Raw genomic sequence first — 16,360 nt, 5'->3', positions numbered from 1 at the left:
AGTATATTATATCGTCAAAAATCATGAAAAAAAAAGTCTTAGTATAATATGTCGTCCGAAATCATGAAAAAAAAGTCCTCGTATAGTATGTCTTCAAAAACTGCACAAAAAGGTCATAGTGTAGGATTTCGACAGAAATCACCAAAAATGCCATAAAAAGTCATAGTATAGTATCCCTTTAAAAGGGTGTAGTATGGTATGCCATAAAAATGTCTTAAGAAGTCATAGTGTAGTATGCCATTAAAATTCTATAAAAAAAATCAGAGTATAGCATTTTATAAAAACATCATAAAAAGTCATAGTGCAGTATTTTACAAAAAAAAGGTCATAATATTGTATGCCATAGAAATGCCATAAAAAGTCATAGTACATCATGTCATAAAATATGTCAGTATTGTCAGCCAAAGAATTGTAAGAAAAAACGTTATAGCATTGTATGTCATACAATGTATCATTGTATAATATGACATAAAAAAGTCATAGTATAGTATGTCTTAACTTCACAGTGTAGGTTGACATATAAATGTCATAAAAACATCATTTTATGATATGTCATAAAAAAAGGGTCCTGGATACTATAACAATAAAAGCATTATGAGTACATCACAGCATAATCAGCCATTACTAATAATAGTAGTCGGCTAATAGACCTCTACCTGCAGATAATTAGATTTCATCAGTGGCATTGTTAGGCCTGAACATCTGAGGCTTCAGCCCTGAATGTTTTATGAATAGCCCCTTATCTAAATAAGCTGTATATGCATATATATATATATATATATATATATATACATATATATATATATGAAATTTAACAATATGCCCAATAATAAAAAAAACAAGCCCCAGATCTAATCATGTGTCTGATGCGCATGAAAGCCCTCAAATATAATATGATATTGTTGACCAAAATACAGGTGTTTGGTTCTTTGTGTCATTCAAACAGCATATTGTGTGTGATCACAAGAAAGACAGCACACCAGCAATCACTTCAATGAACTTTATTCATGGTTATATTTTGTACTCATAATCTAAGTATAGTAGTGGACTGAAAGGTACAATGTTTCCCTCTGAGATGTACAGATGTAAAAACATAAAGTAGCACTAAATGGACATACTCAAGTACAAGCACATGCAAGCAAATTTAAATGATAGCAGTTGCAAGGTCTGCACTCTGCACCAACTCTCACTTCCTTTAAATCAAGGTTGAAGACCCATCTGTTTGCCACTGCCTCCTATTTAATCAAATATTTATACATTTCTTACACTGCACTTTCATTTCTGTGTATTAATTTTATTCAAACACCTTTATTAATTTTAATTGCACTGCAACTTTTGTTCTTGTCTTAGTGTATTTTGTACCTTTTTATTTTTTGTCCTTCATTTATTTAATGAATTGCTTTGAAATGTCCTTTTATGATGTGTTTCTTTTGCACTGTGTGGAGATGCTTTTGTTGTTTGTAGAGCACAGTGAATTGCTTGGTTGCCGAAATGTGCTATAAACATATCTGCAGGAAATATTGAGGCTGGAGTCTAGTCACCAAACTCTATGTTCTGCTGTTGAAATAAACATTTGAAACCTGAGTTGTCTGACTGAAATAAACTTGCCTTACCTTGCAAAGTATTCTGTTTCTACTCATTACTAATTACGACATATTTTTAACATCACAATCTTACTATATAATGACGAAAACTCTGTCTGTCTGTCTGTGTGTCTGTTCCACGTTTCTCTCCTAACTGACTTGGTCAATCCATGTGAAATTTGGCACAGTGGTAGAGGGTCATGGGAGGATGTGAATGAAGCAATATTACATCAATTGGCCAAAGGGGGGCGCTATACCAACCGATTGAAATTGCAAAATTTGAATGGGTATATCTCATGCCCCGTATGTCGTAGAGACATGAAACTTTGCACAGAGATGCCTCTCCTCATGAGGAACAAAAGTGCCTCAAGAACCCATAACTTCTGGTTATATAGATTTTTCACCATTTTGATTTTTTTGAAAAACACTTAAAACCGATCTCTTCCTAGGAAGTTTGACCGATCTTTATGAAACAAGGTGAACATAATCTAGGGACCAATATCTAAAGTTCCCTCTTGGCAAAAGTTGGAAAACTTACTAAAACTGAGCTTCTATAAGGCAATGAATATTGCGGAGGGCGTGGCTCATCACATAAAGGTGTATAACATCTCAAGGGTTTCACCCATCACCACACAACTTTGTAGGCATATGACCACACATAATCTGAGGGGACCCCTCCATTATTGACCCCATCAAACAAAATGGGGGTGGTAGAGAGCTAATTTCTTATCCAGGCCTAACCCCCATATCGAGTTTTACTAAACTTGGTAGATATGTAGAACAGGACGCCTCAAGGTGACTGGAGAAATTTAACTCTAATTGGCAGCTGGGTGGCAAAAAAAGACAGAAAAAGGCTTAAAAATGTCTAAAATGCGACCAATTGCTGTGGCTCCCCCTGTGGCTGAATGTTGTTGTTTTTTCTCATTTTTGCTATGACTAAGTCATGGTATGGTATGCTGTACTCAATGGGTATGGACTAGTTCAAAATTAATCTGGAAAAAAAAATCCTAGGGGAGGATTTCCCTGGACCCCCCTACAGAAGTCTGGGCTAAGCCCCCCATGTCCTCAAATCCTAGGAACGCCCCTGCACTCCTACTTCAGGTGGGTTATTTATGGGGACTGTTTTTTATATTTGCACTTTCTCGACGCCCAGCGGTGTGACATACAGCAGTGCAGAAAACAACTCCATTATTTCTGACAGCACAGGTTTCCTTGCAGACTCTTGGGTCAGCTCAGTCTCTAACTTGAGTCTCTCCGGCAGCAGGAGCTGTTCCACAGCCTCCCAACTTGCGAATCAATTATGCGTCAGCTCGCTCCTGATTGGCCCGGCCGTGTTATTGTCATGACAAACGCGGCGGGGTGGGGAGAGATGACAAGCACGAAATCCACTGACGAACTGCCTTGAGGACTAGAGGAGGTAAATTCATCTCTTGCTCAAGTGGCTCACTGGTCCTGAAGTGGGAATCTGTTGCTCCTGAGGAAGAATGTACTGCAGGTAGGAGGAAAGAATACACACACAGGTTGGGTTGGTGGCTTTATTAATGACAGGAATGTTAGTAATTTTAGAGATTGCATTACACCGTGCCTGCAGGTTTGGCACCAGATTAGATTTGTGTAAAAATCTGTAAACTGCGTCGATGCTTGCAGTTGCTGTGTCATTAGTGAATGCAAAACAGTTGAAGTAAACAAGGTGACTGTTTATTCCTTCTGTGAATCGGTTACAGTGACTTTGAACTGAAGGTTTATTCTCAGTCTTATAGGAAATAGCCACATATTTTCATATTATGTTCATAATCAGGGGACATAAGTACAGATCACCTATTATGTGTGCAGGGAATAGCAAACATACATGAACACATGTCTACATTTTGTCAGAGAGAGAAAAATTCCACAAAGGGTCACATCTCTGAATGAATGAATGCGTATAAACAGGCAAAGTAGATTACAGACAGCAACAGCAGTGGGGATTTGAAACCACAAATCAGTACCAATGATGTAGGAAATCATCAACACTTTCTGTGGTTGCTGTGTGTTGTTCAGGAGTGTGTGCTGTCACCGCTGGTCATCTGAGGAGAGGCTGGATGGGAAAACGGTCGTCATCACAGGAGCCAACACCGGTATTGGAAAAGAAACAGCTAGGGACCTGGCAAGAAGAGGTACTGCTCAGGCTTGTGTGTCCAGCTGTGTGTGATTCCACCTGCCTCGGTCTATTTCTGGCTCACTCACTGGCATTAATGTGTACCTGCTTATTTGCAAGTCTTCTTTCATTTTCACCGACTCTCAAACTGTGACTTACACATTCCTCTCTTTCTCCTTAGAATTAAGCACCTCTAATGCTGTGAGTGGTTTAAAGCTATAAAGCGTGATCTTTGACTGCGCTCTCTGTCCTCAGACCACCACCATAGAATCCACTTTAACCCTACTTGTTTTCTTATTGTGTGTTTTTAACGCTCTGTATGTTTTGGTTGCACTGTATCAAGTAATTTTACAGCCTCAGCATGACTTAGCCTCTTTCATATTCCATAAGCAACATAAAAGGCACACAGAAAAAGAGATAAAGGAAATGAGCATCTTGCTTCACACTTCAACAATCTAAGTGAAAGACAAGTGGCAGTGATGGAAGACAGACGAGGCATGCAGGGACAGAGGGAGCATTGTGAGCGTCTACTCCCCTCCCGAGCCAGACAGGAAACAAAGAGAGATTGGAGGGTGCACCCAGCAGTGCGCTCACACACACAGATAAGACACACACAGGCAGAATGGGTAATATGAAAAGTGGTTCTGCATGCGCGATTCAGTTTTTTCATTCATTTGGACTTGAAAGGCTCAGCATGGCATTGACCTGCTCCTTTTAGAACAACCACCATGCATGCACTGTGAGTGCATTTATGTTTTTAATTAAAGGGCAAATGTATGTTAACAGATTTTTGCAGTGGAATAAAATGAAAAGTGACAAAAGAAAGACAGAGAGAAAGGAACATCACTGGCACAGGAACACAACAATACTGTGGTCCTTGCTTCTGGAAAATTCACTGTCAAATTACTGTATCGCCTTTCAGTAAATGGGATTATGTAACGACATGATGACAGCGTGATTAGATTCATAACAGAAGGTGGTTCCTTGGGGCACAGTTTTCAGGACGAGCAAAATGAATCCCAGCCTTTTTAATCATTTATAAGTTTCATTATAACATTAATTTACCATGTTGACAAAGTGAAATGTGCATATTATTGAATCTGAATATACACAGTGTGATCAGGTTTCACTTAAATCATTAAATGCATGCTGACATTACTTATGCATGCATAACTGTGTAATCATATGCTTGATGATCCTTAGCTTGACTCAGTATAACCCTCTGTTCCCACTGTTTGTTTACGATTTTATTGAATCGAGTGAACTTGGCTGCCGAGGGAATATGGGAACAATTGGGTTTACCCACATGGGAACAGCGGGGGGGGGGGCAAAGACACTGCGATGGGATACAGACGCTACGCTCCAACTGATTAATGGCTCTTCTCTTTCATAATTGGTGGGCACAGCAGCTATTTTGTATGTGTGTGTGGGGTGCTGGTGGGGAGAGTTGTCTCTGTGTTTGTTAGTTTGTGTGGGGGGGGAGAGAGTGTGTGTACGTGTCCTCAAACCCCCTTTTCGGGGCTCATTAAGGAGAATGCATCGTAATTTGCGTCAGAGGCGAGTGATAATGGCACAGTTGAGAGGGGCAGCTGGCTAAATGAGATGCTGAATGGGAGGTTAGAGAACATTAGAGAATGATCAAAAGTACACTGAAAAGAGTTGCGTACTTCCTCCTTGAATGACGTCAGTAGCTTTGTGTGCCTGCAAATTGCCGAAGCTTGAAGTTTTGAGTTTGAAAACTTTAAAAAAATATGTCTATCAATCCATCCTGTAGTTTGTATATTTGCGTATTCTTATTCAGCAGCATGAGGGAGCTGGAGCCTCTCCGAGCCAGCACATAAACAAACTTGTACTGAGGAGCAATTTGAAGTTTGGAGTTCACCTGTGTTTTTCAGACATGGGAGGAAAGTGGTGTGAAATGGGCAGAGCATGACAATATCATAATAAGTTGTGGCCTTTGGCTGTTGCTTTCAGGCGCTCGCATCATCATGGCGTGCAGAGACCTGGAAAGGGCAGAGGAGGCCCGGACGGACATTTTGGAAGACACAGGAAATGAGAATTTGGTCATCAGGAAACTGGATCTCTCTGACACCAAGTCCATCAAAGCATTTGCTGAGCTCATCAACAAAGGTAGGAACCTAACCAATCATATCTTCAGAAATGGCATGGCCTGTGGTTCGATCCCTGGCTCCTCCTGCCTACGTGTCTTCAAGCAAGACGCTGGCGAGACTCAAATGTCTTCTGATTGTTAGGCCACTGCCTTGCAGAGTAGCTCTGCCAACACTGATGTGATGTGATGTAAAAGCACTGTGTAAGTGTAATCCAAGAACCAAACATCAACTGGATTTATGCCGTTTATTTAAAGGTTCACTGTGTCAGATATATTGGCAGAAATGGAAGATAATATATTGAGTAAAACTTAGTAACTGTTGCTTAGCAAAAATGGGAAATACGATCAAATTGTTTATTTGAACTAGTATGAATATTAATTGTGAAAAAAGTGGCTTCAGATGATATATCAATTACGAATCATTCATTTGATCTAGCTCCGACAGACAGAGCATCAGAGAGAGAGTTACAGCACCTGGCATACCGACACAACACCGCTTTATCCTGTTAAAACAAAACTTATAACTTGGATTAATTTTTTATAAAAACCCCTTTTAATTATTTTGATCTGAGGACCCTTAAAGGAATATGAATAATTTACAGGGTAATCTAGGAATGGACACCTAATTTGGGGTAGCCAACAACCTGGTTTTATACATTCGAAGGCTGTATATAAAGAAAATGAACTGCTTGGCACCGTGACCAGGCCTCTAATTGAGACAGATGTTATTTGTCAAAATACAAAGACTTTTAATTTGGACCAGGCTTTTAATTGAAGTTTTACGGTATGTTTTCTTTAGTGTATAATCACCTGAAAATAAGAACCATCGTGTTTTTGTTGCTTAAAACGAGCCATTTATCTACACAGGGAGCAGGTCATCACCAACAGAGTCTGCCATGTTCTATTGTCATGTTTCTACGGCAACCCAGAATGGACAAACCAAACTCTGGCTGCAGATTGTGCCATTTGTTTCACATTTTTCATGTTGGCCACCATAGTTAGTAGCCCCTCCACCAGAAAAACACAGATTTTTACTGTGAAACTGCTTCATTCAGTGTTTTTACCTGTTTAAATCACTGGGTCTGTTTGTTCTGAGAGGAAGAGACCTCTGCTGACCTCTCCTGAACATTTGGATCTTAAATTATTAGAGAAAGAAGGTGAGCACACATGAGCAGGTGTTCGTTAGTGTCTCATCTGCAATTAGCCAAACAATGTCATAGAAAGTTTTGACACTTTGCAATGTGATGCTGCTTTATTCAGTGTTTTCACCCCCTTTAATCCCCTGTTTTTTTGGAGAAGACACCTCTGCTGATAATTTGGCTCCAGATAAGAACCTCCTGAACAATGAACACTGAACACAACCAGGAGTTCACACTTTGCATATGGAGGAAGGTTGCAGTCTGCAATCCTCACTGCTAGATGCCATTAAATCCTGCACACTGCTCCTTTAACATATGATACTTGTGAGAAATAACTGCAAACCCTACCTGATGTTTTTTGTGTCTGTGTGGGTTCATCTTTCCAGAGGAGAAACAAGTGAATATCCTGATAAACAATGCAGGCATCATGATGTGTCCCTACTCCAAGACTGCTGACGGGTTCGAAATGCAGTTAGGCGTGAATCACTTGGGTAAGGCATACTGGAAATTTTAGTTTCCTCAAATTTCATGTTGATGTACATTTTTTGAGAGAATCTGTTAATCAGCCGTAAAATGTAATGAGTTGGTTTAGTTGGCTGTGATGTTCATCAGCCAGATAATGTAACATAAACAGTTGGCAGTCATGTCTTTGACTGATTTAATAATACGCTCACATAGTGACAGGAGGGATTTTTTTTAATCCATATTAGGCTGTGCTAACAAGCTTTACAACACCTGCACAACCAAGCTGGCCGACATGTCAGCCAGGAAAATGAACCAGAGTTCAAGCTGTCAGTGTTTTCCCCCGAATTGGACCATGGCTTCCTTCCAAAAAATCTTTTCCTCTGTGGTATTTTTGTCACAGGCTGACAGAGAGTGGAACAGGCTGTGCTCGACCATGGTCATCCACACACATATGCGAACAAATGCACACACATGCACACACACATACAGAAATATACCTGCACATTTACAAACATCCTTTACACGCACGCATTTACTTTCAATAATTATAAACCCTGGGTAGGTAAGGAGTAAAACAGGAAATAGAGAACAATAGTAAGAAAGCAGAAACACTCCAACCAGATCTTTAAGTGTCCCTCACATGTAAACATTAAGGACAATGACATTGTGTGTGTGCACAATGGACAGAAAGTATGCACACAGGAAGTTGTTGAACATATAAAACATTGCAATGCAACACATTAAAGATTTCCATTCATACAGCTCATAATGACGTTGAACAAATAAGTGGTTCCCAACCTTTTTTCTTAATGGACCCTCTTCTGTCACTGAGGAAACGGACGACCCCTGACTACGTGGCAGATTTCAGTGCATAACAATAACGCTACAGAACAAATCAAAGTTTATCTTTGATATTTTTTACTAATACTTGAAATATGACATAAGGCCACAACAACATAACCCCTTCCCCAGCTTGTTACCTGCTCCCTGGGAGAGATGGGCGAGTTATCCGACGTCGCCTGAACACTGAAACAAGCATTATTGCTTTGTCAGAATGTCAAAAGCTCTCTGGTGCCCTCTCAACTGCTACGACACTGCTGAGAGGAGTGTATGTGCAGAGAAAGAACATGAAATCAGCAGGAGGAGAGCTAATTACAGTTACCTCTGAGCGGCAGGTGGCCACAAGGAACAGCTCACTGGAGTTGCATTGAAAGTTCTCATGAGGTGTTCAATGTAATCACGTAAAAGGTAGCTTTTGGTGAGAAACTTGTATAAATTCAGCTGTTTGAAGGAGAAATTTGTTGATTTGTTGAAAGTTTTCGCAAAATCAAGAAGGCCTTGCGACCCCTCTGTGAAGCTTTGGCGATCCCTAACAGGGGTTCGAACCCCCGAGCTGAGTGCCAGTGGAATAAATGAGAAATGTTCTAACAAGTCGGCAAAGACGCTGAGCCCTTTCACTTATTGCACATGCAGAGCATCAGTCAAGATATGTTCTTTACGTCAGGGTAGCTAAATTTAGTCATAAGGTGGAGTGGAAGTGAGGGTTGTGTCCTTCTCATCAACGACAGAGTGAGAATGAAAAAACTCCTTGTGACTCCACCATCACATGGAATCACAAGAACATGACATACTAACGCTGCAGCAATACTGTGCTACCATGATGTATGCTATTAATCTTATGGACGAGAGTCAAGGCAAGTGAGTGAAAGAAAGAGAGACTTATAAAGATAGACAAAGACCACCACAGAGGAAGAAAGAGAAGGAGACAGAGACATGTGGCTCTTCATGTGATGCATGATAGCAACGTTACTGTGAAAATGAAAATCACTTCAGTGAGGTAAAGATAAAAGATACACAGACAGTATCATGATTTTACAGTAGATAGCATCTTGTTGGCACAGTCAGTGGTGACGTACAATTCTCTTAACTCTATAGCAGCTCCAACTTTCTCTTTAAAGTTATTTTAGATAAAAAAAACTAGGTCATGTAGGGTGTTTAAATGAGTTACTTTTCCTAATCTTTGTGTTTTTGTGACAGTGTGACACCATCAGATGTGAGAGGGTAACATGACAAAAGTATGCACTTGGCTATGAAAGTAAATCCAGCACAGTGTTGTGTAGTGACGTCTGTTTCTTAAGCCTAAAAGTGTGTCTCATGACTTCCCTCAGGTCACTTCCTGCTGACTTACCTGCTGCTGGACCTCATCAAGCGTTCAGCTCCTGCCCGTATTGTCGTCGTGGCATCGGTGGCCCACACCTGGACCGGGATTCGACTGGATGACATCAACAGTGAGAGGAGTTACGATACCATGAAGGCCTATGGGCAGAGCAAGCTGGCTAACGTCCTCTTTGCACGCTCCCTTGCCAAACGGTTACAAGGTGAGGTGAGACTGCGCGTGCATAGGAACACGTAATAAAGGATGGAAGACAGAAAAATAACTCAGTTACAGATTTGGGGCTTAGGAAAGGAAAGGCCTGGGTTTGGGGGCTTTGGAGAGGAAGAGACATTGCAGCTGTTGCTAAGAAAGATGAATCAGAAAAGCAGCGTTCCATTTATTTTTATGTAAGAAGAGATTGACGTAAGCATGTCCAGCATGTTCACCATTACTAGAGCACTGCGTAGCTTGCATAAGCGTTCTTCTAATTCTACTTCATTTTTCTTAAGGGCAGCAATTACATATGAATCAGACTTTCACTTGAAACGAGCCATTTTGTTGTCTCAGTCATTGTTCTGTCTTTTGCTTAATGGCCAAGAACTGAAAGAAATGACTTCAGTATGACAGTCCCACAGTCTAATGGTTGATTCCCTGGATCTGGAGTAGCTATCAAAACTCAGTCCATTAGGATTATAACTCAAAAACAAGCAGAGAATAAGACATTAAAGAGAGAGAAAATGGAAACAAAAAGCAAATGCTAGGGCTAATATTCTGTTTTAATTTCCATATCACTTATTCACTGATGCAGCTGCTGTTTGACAAAGAAGCGTATCTCACACAGACATGATCACAGCAGAGTGTGCAAATCTTCATAATATAGACACGCTTGTTTGCATGTGTTATCATGAATATACAGTATGTGTGGAGACTGTTTCACTTGAATTGCATTGCTAGGCAACAGCTTGGGTTCATGTTGACTTTCAGCAGCCCTCTGGTTCCCAACCCAGGTCCCTATGGACTGAGCTACTGCCACCCCCAATCATGGTTCTGTCCAGCAGAGGCTGAGATGCAGCTGTTAGACAGAGCCATGATCTGTTTGGAGACCAATAACAAGGAAAATGAACATGCATATTTAGATAAAAAATGTCAGTAAGAGTCACGTAATGTGTGTGTTTCAATCCGCTGAAAGGATTTTTCAGTCAAAGTTGACACAACAAAGATATGATGGGTTACAGTGTGATATGTTGTATCCTACAATGTGGTAGAGGACAACGTTTATAACAAGCAGCTCTGTCTTGGTCACTGTTAGTATATAGATTCAATTTAAGTGTAAGTGTATAGGAAGAGTAAAATTTCACTCTGCTGGGCATAATATACTGTAGTCTTAAGATTATTTTTGAATTACCAGTAGAGGTAAGGTTTGTTACCATGGTTACATGTCTCCAACCTGCAAAGAGGCACTCAGGAATTGACTTGGCAGCTCAGTGTATCCAAAAAGATACAGACTACTGTTTATTCACACAAAAGTTTGTTGACCTAGGGGTGGGTGATATGGCCCTGAAGTAATATCACAATATTTCAGGGTTTTTTTGTGAAAACAAAATTCTTGACAACATGACAAATTAATAAAACAGTTTGCCTTCAAATATTCAGTAAAATAAAACTAAACTGATCTCTCATTTCTTTAGTTTATAAACAACAACAACAGTAACTCAGGATAAGATTCAGATTCTGTTTACAATATTAATAGTTCAACAAAATAAAATCTACCACAAATCACACATTTAAACAGCTCCCAAATACAAAAAATGTCCCCTGGGATCTGTGTATATGAATAAACAGGTGATTTCCATTTCTCCTCTAATCATCACACTGTAACCTGTGACAGGCTGTTATGATACCACAACTATCACACATTCACATATATGTAGTTTTTTGTTGTGCCGCAAGCATCACATAGGTTTACATTACCAAAGGTTTATGACAAAATCACTTTAAGACACCGACTTCCATGTGCACACGGCAAGAGAGGAGAGGGAGAGATGCTGTGCTGCTGCCAGAGGAGCCGCTGAATGAGCTCCCTCTGAGTGGTAACTTGCTATAAGAGTCTGAAAAGTCCAGGGCTGTTCATAAAACATTCAGGACGCCACAGTAGGGCTGAGCGATATGATGATATATATTGTGTGACGAGAGAAAAATGTCTATCGTTTCATATTTTGCTCTATCGTTTATATCGTTGTGACGCAAATTACACTTTTTACGGCAATATTTTTCGTCATTTGGACGTTTGATTGATCTGATTCACCAGCTTTCTCGCTACCAGCGCTCCCTCTCTTCACTCACTCTCTAGCTTGCTCGACCTCAGCTGCTCACTCTCTCTCTCTCTTTTTCTCTCGTCTTCTTTAAAATGAGTCAGTTGCCCGAATCATTGTAATGTTAACAAGCGCAGAGAAATGTCCTCCCCTCGTCCTAGTAACGTTTTTGTACTCCCTCATGGCAGAGTTTAAAGCTCTGATCAGTCTGATCTCTGTCACACCTCTGAATCCGGAACACCTGCATGCTACGTTAAGGGGGGGGGCGATGACAACTTTTTATTCATTGGATTAAAATGTACTATATTGGGATAGGTATTGTTATCGGGATATGAAATGACCTATATCGGGATATGAGATTTTGGTCATATTGCGCAGCCCTACGCCACAGTTTATTCCACATTACTGGAGCTGTTCCTCTTTCTGGAACCACCGCGGAGTCTGTAATAATTTCACTTTTGGCCATTCTTGTTGTTGCCATGGGTAGCAATATGACGTCAGTATGTCAGCAAGTCGAAATATCGCAAGTATCACGATGTAGTGCATAGAATGTTTTAATGCATGCAAAATAATCCAACAAGAAATACAAACGGACCCATTGAGACTGTTTATGTTGTCAAGTTTGAAATAGTCCATAGGTGACTGTCTATGTGTTGCAGGTACAGGTGTAAGCGTGTTCTCCCTGCACCCGGGGGTGGTGCAGTCTGACCTGTGGCGGCACCAGCACCAGTGCATCCAGGTGGCAGTGAAGATCTTCCGGATTTTCACCAAGACGACACTGGAGGGAGCACAGACCACCATCTACTGTGCTGTGGAGCCAGGCCTGGACAGCCAGAGCGGAGGGTACTTCAGGTACACACACAGTGTTTCAGCCAACCTGCAATTGGTTATACAAGAGCATTCAGAGTGGAGACTTCATGCTGCTCAGTATTACTACCTGCTGACTAACAAAAGGGTACTCTGTTTGTAGCTGAGGGTTAATGCTTTTATTGTCGTACAACAATGCCACAAATTCAGCACACATTATGTAATGGTTATCCCTGTCTGTGTGTATGCTCAGTGACTGCGCTCCTGCAAGGTGCTCGAGGACGGCGTCTGATGACGACTTGGCCCAAAAGCTGTGGGAGATCAGCTGCAACATGCTCGGCATCACCTGGCAGTGAGCATGTGGCAACGTGACAGTGTATGCTTTGTATCATCTTTTAAAAACAGCACTTTTACGCACTTTTATAGAGGCATCGATGTTACTGTTACTGTTGTGAAACAGGTGTGTTTAATGACTCAAAGTACAGTACGGTCTTAAAGTCACTAGATCACCACTAAGAGCTCCTTTATTTTGTAACATATTAAAATGACTCTGACATTTCAGTAAAAATTGGATTCATCAAACAAAATTGCATCATGAAATTTGTCTTTTTATTGTAGGCTACTTTTTCCTAGCACTAGTTTTATCTTGAGTGCAGATGCTTTTCTGTCTTGTTAGTTTGTAAAGGTCTTAGCCAGCCTGGGCTTGCTTTGGATGAAAAGTCTCTCTTACCTGTACATGCCCCTTATAAACTCTCAGCTCCAGTGTGGCAGTGGGACAGTTTTCAACACTGATGAGAAGAGTTTGGCTCAAAACTGCCTCCAATTGTACATCAGTGCGCACATACAGTATTGTGATTGATAGTTAAAGCACTCATGACTGTTAGTGTAATATGAAGTGGGTCCTGTTCTGCTTTTGTAGCACTTAAAGTATTAGAATGTACTTTTATTATTAAAATACAATGAGGCATTGGTATAAAATGATTCTATTTTCATTTAAGTGTTTTATTCAACAGCCTTGTATCATGCAATCTGCCTTTTCAGACGCCTTCCTGTCAGCCGAGGGAGGAAAAACGTAAACTTCTGTTAATGTGACAATCTGTTAGATTGGAGAACGTGTTGCAAAGTTCTGCTTGTTTGTGTCTTTTATGTCAAAGTTACTGTATTTTGTTCATGCTAACATTTCCCAAGCTGTTGGGTTGACATTTTCAGATGCAGCAACGTGTGTTCATTGAAAAGTTAAAAGAGATTAGGTAAGTTCAGTGTATTAGTAATGAGAGAATTAAGGGTCTTAAAGTCTTAGTAATACCACCCAAACAGATGACTGAATTTAGCTATGACTCACTCCAGGGTCAAAGCATTAAAATGACTAAAAATAAAGCTGGAGTTGGGCTGCCTTAATCAAAGCACTGTTTAGTATTATTCATTATTTTTCTAATTGATTAGGGCCGTAATAATGTATGGCAAACAGCACACATACTTGTCTTGTGCTTGACTGTAAGTGTGGGACTCGTTACACAGTAGAGTCATTATAGTGCGGAGCAAAGATCAAGAGAAAATGCCAGAATTCTATTTACAAACGCTATCCTAATCTAAATCACATGATGGAGAATTTAAGACTAGAGGAATGTGGCATGAGCAGTGAGGGGTGGTTACAGGGAGTCTGGGACCAGTGCTCCCTCCAAGCAATGAGTGTATTGTGATTTAGACGTATAATCACACTCACAAAACATCAATCTCCTATCAGTCAACTGTCCTGTTTCCAGAAATGTAGTCTGTATTGAAAACCATTTCCTAACTTTATTCTAATAAAGTGATGGTAAAATATTCATACTTACTTCACAACATTGAATTACATTGTTTGTTTGTTAGATACAGAGTGGACTTTTTTAATAGATACAAAAATTAATTCTTTAATTTTCTAAAGTGACATCACCTGTATCAGTACTGATCCCACAGCTGCTATGCTGTGACACAAACTTGGAGTATTACCGTGTTTCTTATATGTGTGAACAAGAAGAGGACATAGTGTGATATGACTGAATTATTACAATTATTATATAATTATTAAATTACAAAGATAAGGGGACGGTCGCAACACTTTTTGCATTTCTTTCAGTTACTAAGAGACTATTTGAGCTACACCAACCAAATTATATGTATTAAACTTACATCTGCCTGCTCATTACCCATACCATTTAAACATTATCAAATATATAATATAGTAGCTCAGTCCATACAGACTTGTGTTGGGAAGCAGAGGGTAACTGGTTCAAGTCCCCATTTGGACCAAATATGGAGTGTGGACTGGTGGCTGAAGAGGCGCCAGCTCACCTCCTTAAGGGTACTGCTGAATGCATGTATAGGTCCTGTTTGTAAATGTGTGTATTTTGGGCCTGTGTGTATGACAATAGAGTGAAACACTTGAAATTCCCCTCGGGAATTAATAAAGTATATCTTCTTCTTTAATCACAATATTTAAATGGAAGAGGTCAGGTGGTTGCAACATGTTGAAAACTTTTGCTTTTTATTTAAGCATAATGTGTAGAAAATATACAGTGTTGTACAATGACACAATTATTACTTATTTACACAATAATATCACAGTATTATTTAGTAATTTAGTATTTTTTTGATCATATAACAGTTATAAGTAACCCTCTTCCTTACTAACTAACTCTCTTTCTTGCTCTCTTACTGAGCATGTGCAGTATGAGTATCATCACTCTAGCATGTTTCTGATTGGAGGAACATGAGCTGTTGCAACCATCCCATGTTGCAACCATACCCAGTCTCCCCTACACAGTCAAAGGCACAATAAATAGGATAGTGCAAGTAGCTTTTTACTGTCAATATAAAATACAATAATATGTGTGGAAAGAAAAAAATGAGGTAAACATGTATATTTATAGTAATTTTAGCCTGTAATCGTTAAAGTCTCAAAAATAATTGAGGTCTGGGGTGTTTTTCTATTTTGCAGTCTAATTAAAATAGTTGGAATATCATTGGAAAGTGAGTGCAATGGGGTTAAAGGGGTAGTTTGGATTTTTTGAGGGGGTTGTTGTTGTTAGATGTCATTTGGCACGCCCCCAGTCTGGAGAAGCAGGCTGGAGTCTGACATGAAGGCTAAGCAATTCACTGTCTTGGATGGGGGTCAGCAACATAACATATTTTAGCCACAAAAAAAAAATCAATATCATTTTAAGTGTACACTATATTGAGAGTAATTCCACTGCTTTACCTTGTTATCAGACAGCCCTTTTCGACAGGGAAAGTTGTTATCAGCTTCAGTTCCTCGTCTATGCTTGTGTCAAAGACACCAGACTCCACTGACAAAACCAATAATTTTAGCTTGCTGAACCCTGGAGCTGCTGGTCTGCTGCTGCTTTAGTAGTTAGTAGTTTGTGTTATTGTGTGATTTTGGTAAATCCCAACTAACCCTTTTAAATGCCAAAGTCACACAATAACACCAGCAAACAACCTGATGGAGGCAGCAGTAGACCAGCAGCTCCTGCATACAACAACGTTAAATCACAGTTTTTCTCAATGTAGTCTGGCTTTGAAGAGTGTGCTTCATTTTGCTGTTAGATATCACTGCCTGACATTACAGGAAAGGCAATGAAATTACTCTCAATAGGGCATATACTTTAAATAA

General features: G+C 39.9%; 1 protein-coding gene across 1 annotated transcript; it reads left to right on the top strand.

The window, feature by feature from the left end:
* The first annotated feature begins 2,944 nt into the window (after positions 1-2,944).
* zgc:112332 (uncharacterized protein LOC553712 homolog) lies at positions 2,945-14,551 on the top strand. The gene is made up of 7 exons (XM_050057260.1): positions 2,945-3,078; positions 3,624-3,739; positions 5,695-5,850; positions 7,356-7,460; positions 9,603-9,812; positions 12,561-12,753; positions 12,962-14,551. The coding sequence occupies exons 1-7, from the start codon at positions 3,068-3,070 to the stop codon at positions 13,062-13,064; spliced, it is 894 nt and encodes a 297-aa protein (XP_049913217.1). The 5' UTR covers positions 2,945-3,067; the 3' UTR covers positions 13,065-14,551.
* Positions 14,552-16,360: the final 1,809 nt, after the last annotated feature.

Source organism: Epinephelus moara, chromosome 11 (assembly GCF_006386435.1).
Source record: "Epinephelus moara isolate mb chromosome 11, YSFRI_EMoa_1.0, whole genome shotgun sequence".
Classification (NCBI taxonomy): domain Eukaryota; kingdom Metazoa; phylum Chordata; class Actinopteri; order Perciformes; family Serranidae; genus Epinephelus; species Epinephelus moara.
Note: the sequence above shows the minus strand (reverse complement) of the source record. Positions and strands in the feature narration are given on the sequence as shown.

Excerpts from the sequence above, each read along its gene's own strand:
- zgc:112332 (XM_050057260.1), top strand. Across the intron at positions 3,740-5,694 it reads TAGGGACCTGGCAAGAAGAG|GCGCTCGCATCATCATGGCG; the intron begins GTACTGCTCAGG and ends TGTTGCTTTCAG. Across the intron at positions 5,851-7,355 it reads TGCTGAGCTCATCAACAAAG|AGGAGAAACAAGTGAATATC; the intron begins GTAGGAACCTAA and ends TCATCTTTCCAG.